The sequence below is a fragment of the Myotis brandtii genome, unplaced genomic scaffold, assembly GCF_000412655.1.
Source record: "Myotis brandtii unplaced genomic scaffold, ASM41265v1 scaffold185, whole genome shotgun sequence".
Classification (NCBI taxonomy): domain Eukaryota; kingdom Metazoa; phylum Chordata; class Mammalia; order Chiroptera; family Vespertilionidae; genus Myotis; species Myotis brandtii.
Window position 1 is genome coordinate 8929979 of NW_005356870.1, and position 4470 is coordinate 8934448.

Sequence of the window (4470 nt, forward strand, 5' to 3'; positions counted from 1 at the left end):
AAAGGGGCGTACCTCCAAAGGGATCGCGACCCACAGGTTGAGAACCGCTGCCTAAGCTATCAAGATTACTCCTACCAATGATAGACAAGAATTACAAGTAAGGAAACTGGGTTTCTACCCTGGGCTTGAGTTAGAATTCAGATTCTGGAAGACAATCTGCCAGATCCTGAAGTGTTTCTGAAAGAAGCACCAGGTTAAAAGACAGTATTACTTCTCCCAGATCTATAATAATAAAAGCGTAATATGCTAATTAGACCAGACGTCCTTCTGGACCAAGCCAGGGCTGCGAGGGAAGCCTGGGTCCCGGATGCCAGAGGGAAGTCGGTGCCGGCAGCCGGGGGAAGGCAGGCCTACTCTTGCACAAATTTCGCACATCAGGCCTCTAGTGTAAGTATAAGAGATTTTGTGGCCTGACCTGGGAATATAATCATTTATACAACATTGACTTGACAGGAAAATGCACCCAAGTTTCCAATAAATATCTTATCACCTTTGACAAATAATCTACTCATAAACTGGAATATGACTATAATAAAAACCTCTTAAGAAGCAAAACTATCACAACAAAGACGAATGGATTTCAAACTGTACACAAGTTTGAAAGTGAAACTAATATTCTAATTATTTTTTTTCTGTTAAGAAGTATTTCCAATACTCAAAATTTTCCAAATTTCAAAAAAAAGTGGCAGTAAAACTTTTCACATAACATTTCTAAAAATTCAAAGTACATGAATTGGAGACTCTTCTTTATTCAATTATTTGGACCTATATTATCTAGAAGCAATCTAACCTTTGAGATTTTAGGTTTTAAGTATTTCCAGGATAACTATGCAATATTCACTTAGAATTTCATTCACTATACTTGCGGGACATCAACTCCAAAAATTAAACTAAAAAAAATTATCAGGTTATATTTATTTCTCACTTACGTCAAATTAAATTTAAAATTAAATTGCCAAGTTGAAGTTCCTGGAGGGTATTCTCCTTGCTCATTCATAAATGTCAGTCCTAGCTGAATTATCTTTAACAAGTCTACATTACACCGTAATAGTTGGTACTGATAGTCAGCATTGCTCCTGAATTCTCCAATAGGTCTTGCAACCACACCTGGAAACTCGGTGTCCTGTAAAACAGTTTTAAAATTCATTATTTACTAAAAACCACAGTCCACAAATTCCTAGAATAAATAAGCAATTTTTGGTACAAATTAAAGAATCCTGTTATAGATGATATTCTATTCACTCATATTCCATTACAAAGTACCTTTTAACAGAAAAGAGCATTATTTTTTGGAACCATAAAATGAAACTCTACAACCTTAATGAATTTTCCTTACTTTAAATATCCTATCGGTAAAAAAATTACTTATATATAGCACGATAAATGCAACCAAGTACTCTATTCCCAAGGAAGAGGAAAAAAATCATAAGTTGATGTTTCTCAAGAGGTATGGGAACCTATGCTATTCTGTTAAAACCAATATGGAACTGGTTTTTAAAAATATTGAGAAAATGATACATCAGTTTAGTATTGAAATTCAAATTAGGAAGCTAAGAACAAAATCTAAAATACCTAGTCACTATAAACAGTAAAGAAATTAAAACTTCTCTAAATTTTCCCTATTCAAAAACCACTCTATTGGAAGCACTGTGATATGCTAGCCTCTCTCTCTCCCCCTTCCTCTCTGAAACTAATAAAAATATATATTTAAAAACAGTTTTTTAAAAATACTGAGAAAATAATACATCAGTTTAGTATTAAAATTCAAATTAGGAAGCTAAGAACAAAATCTAACTACCTAGTCACTATAAACAGTAAAGGAATTAAAACTTCTCTAAATTTTCCCTACTCAAAAACCACTCTATTGGAAGCACTGTGATATGCTAGATGTTGGAAGAACAAAAGAATATTAAGATATTAACCCCTTGCTTCACAAAGCTAATTTTCTAGAAAACAGTAGAGTAGCTATAACAGATGTACAAGATGAGATGCTTAATAGCAGTATGTTCATGGAGCTCCACTGTTAACTTTTTTTAAAAATTAAAAACCAAACAACAAAACTGCAGATCAACAATGTTTCACTGGGATCTTTTTTGTTTGAGAAAGACATCAGGAGTTTCCTAGCTTATGGGAGCTGATCTGGTATTATCAGTTAGGCCTTAGCATTGCTACGGGCTGACTTGGCATTTGTAGCTAATGTTCTTCCGTCGAATATAAACAATTTCACACTTCAACATCAGACAAGGCCACTCTGTAATCATGACTAAACATGGGCAAACCACGAAAATGACCAAACACCCATCCTGGTTAGTAACTGACTGTTGCTTCTTTATAGCTTTCGACTTACTTGGGTCTTCTTTCACTCTAGTTAAAACACATTGCCCTGGCTGGGGAGCTCAGTTGGTTAGTGCCTGGTATTAACAGTTAGGCCTCAGCATTGCTAGGGCTGACTTGGCACTTGTAGCTAATGTTCTTCCGTTGAATATAAACAATTTCACACATCAACATCAGACAAGGCCACTCTGTAATCATGACTAAACATGGACAAACCACGAAAATGACCAAACACCCATCTTGGTTAGTGACTGACTGTTGCTTCTTTATAGCTTTCGACTTACTTGGGTCTTCTTTCACTCTAGTTAAAACACATTGCCCTGGCTGGGGAGCTCAGTTGGTTAGTGTCGACCCTACATGCCAAGGTTGCAGGTTTGATCCCGTCAGACCCCACACAAGCAGCAAATGAATACATCAATACATGGAACAACAAATCCACGTTTCTCTCATTCCCTCTCTCCGTTCCTCTCTCTCAAAATCAATTAAAAGAAAAACTTTATTAAGATACCCCAGCTTCCCACAAAGCCCTGCTTCCTTAATCCCTACCTAAAACTGCCTGACGCAAGTTTCCTCCAATGGTATGCATTTTCCCTCACTCCAATAAGTAATAAACCCAACTTGTCACATCACAGGTATGTTTCCTGTGGTCTTTGGTTGGAGGACACAGACAAAATTTCCTTTGCATAATTAACCCCTTAAAAAAATAAATCAACCAGAAGGGTTGAATTCAAGACTTTTAAAATTCCTTTTATAAGAAGCATTTAAGGATATCTGATCATAGGCATACCATAGCAACATAATTGTATTTTCTAATAACTTGACGAATTTTCTTCATCTCTTCATCCAGGTTGCAAGCCCAAACTTCACAGATTCTTTGGCTATGATCTACCGTTGCTGCTGGCATAGTGAGGGCACAAGGAGTCTAGCTGCCAAGCATCAAAATGTTATACTTGATTGGAGATCTGTTTCATAAAATACTTTATCCTTTACTTGTGTACCTGTCAAGATAAACACAGGTTTCCTGGTGTTAACATCAGTTATATACAAAGAGTGTTTCATGTGCACATATTAATAATTTCCCACTAATTTAAAGACTGCTCTGAATTCAACTCGCTGAATAAAACTGATAACCATTTTCAGACAAAAATGAAACTTGAAATACTGATACACATGTGAGAAGATCACATGTTACTAGGACAGAAGTAATGTTTGCTTTTATTCCTAATTAACAGAACATTCAAAATCTGATTTGATTACAGAATCTCCTTGACTGGCATTTATTCAAGCCAGATTGGAGGGGACAAAATTAAACCTACTTTAATAATAATAATAATAAAACGTTATTTCTGAGCAATAAGTAACAGACACAGCTCTTGTCTGAATGTCCATTAACTGCAGGAGGGAAAAAGCAAGGCATTTCAACTTGTTTCTTTCTAATTTCCTAAAAATCATAACATTTTCCCCTGGTTACCAAACACACACACTTCATGTTGCTGGGTCATATACACTGGTTTCACGGTATATGATAACAGGACAGACCACATTTTGGTTCTTGAACAGGAAAAGGCTCCTTCGTTTTTCACAGTTTGAAAAAAAAAAATAGCATAACAAAGATTTTTCAAAGGAATTATGCCCCCACTCAAACTCTGCAGTCACAGGTGTAACCGAGGGCTTTGAGAACAGAAACCCAAAGATCTAGGCCCTCTAGGGGGCCCCTATTTCTAAGCCTGCCCACTCTGCCACACACGGCGGGCCGCCCCTGCAGTTACCAGTGCTTTTCTGCACGGCCTTCGACTGCAGCTGCAGAAGCCAAGGGGGCCACCGACCTCACTGCTGGGGGGAGCATCTCCGCCCTGCGGGCTCCCCGAGAAAGGAGAGGGCGGTGCAGAAGCATTCCAGCCACAGATAACTCTCCTCCCTGGCGGAGCGCCAGGGCGAAGGTGCAGATAACCAGTGACTGCAGCCAGATTGACCCCGGGCACTGCTGCGCGCCAGCATCCGAGGAGCTGGGGACCTGGGCCACCGCCCTCCGCCCCCCATTTCCGTCCCACCGCAGCCGAGCCCCAGGTACAAAGCCTCTGCGTCATCACTCCGCGCCAGCCCCCGGCCAAACCCCCAGCCTCAGCTACCTTCCCT

The 4470-nt window shown here is 38.9% G+C and overlaps 1 protein-coding gene across 2 annotated transcripts in view; it reads right to left on the reverse strand.

Annotated features, from left to right (window-relative positions):
• CNOT7 (CCR4-NOT transcription complex, subunit 7) overlaps nucleotides 1-3336 on the reverse strand; it is a 16837-nt gene extending 13501 nt beyond the window's left edge. The window contains exons 1-2 of one of the 2 annotated variants that reach the window (XM_005864072.2): nucleotides 3122-3336; nucleotides 930-1123 (exon numbers count right to left, since the gene is read on the reverse strand). In XM_005864072.2, the coding sequence (XP_005864134.1) occupies nucleotides 930-1123; nucleotides 3122-3238 (311 nt within the window). In that variant the 5' untranslated portion in view covers nucleotides 3239-3336. The remainder of the gene's footprint in view (nucleotides 1-929; nucleotides 1124-3121) is intronic. The other variant, XM_005864073.2, reaches the window with a different exon arrangement.
• Between the last annotated feature and the right edge of the window lie 1134 nt (nucleotides 3337-4470).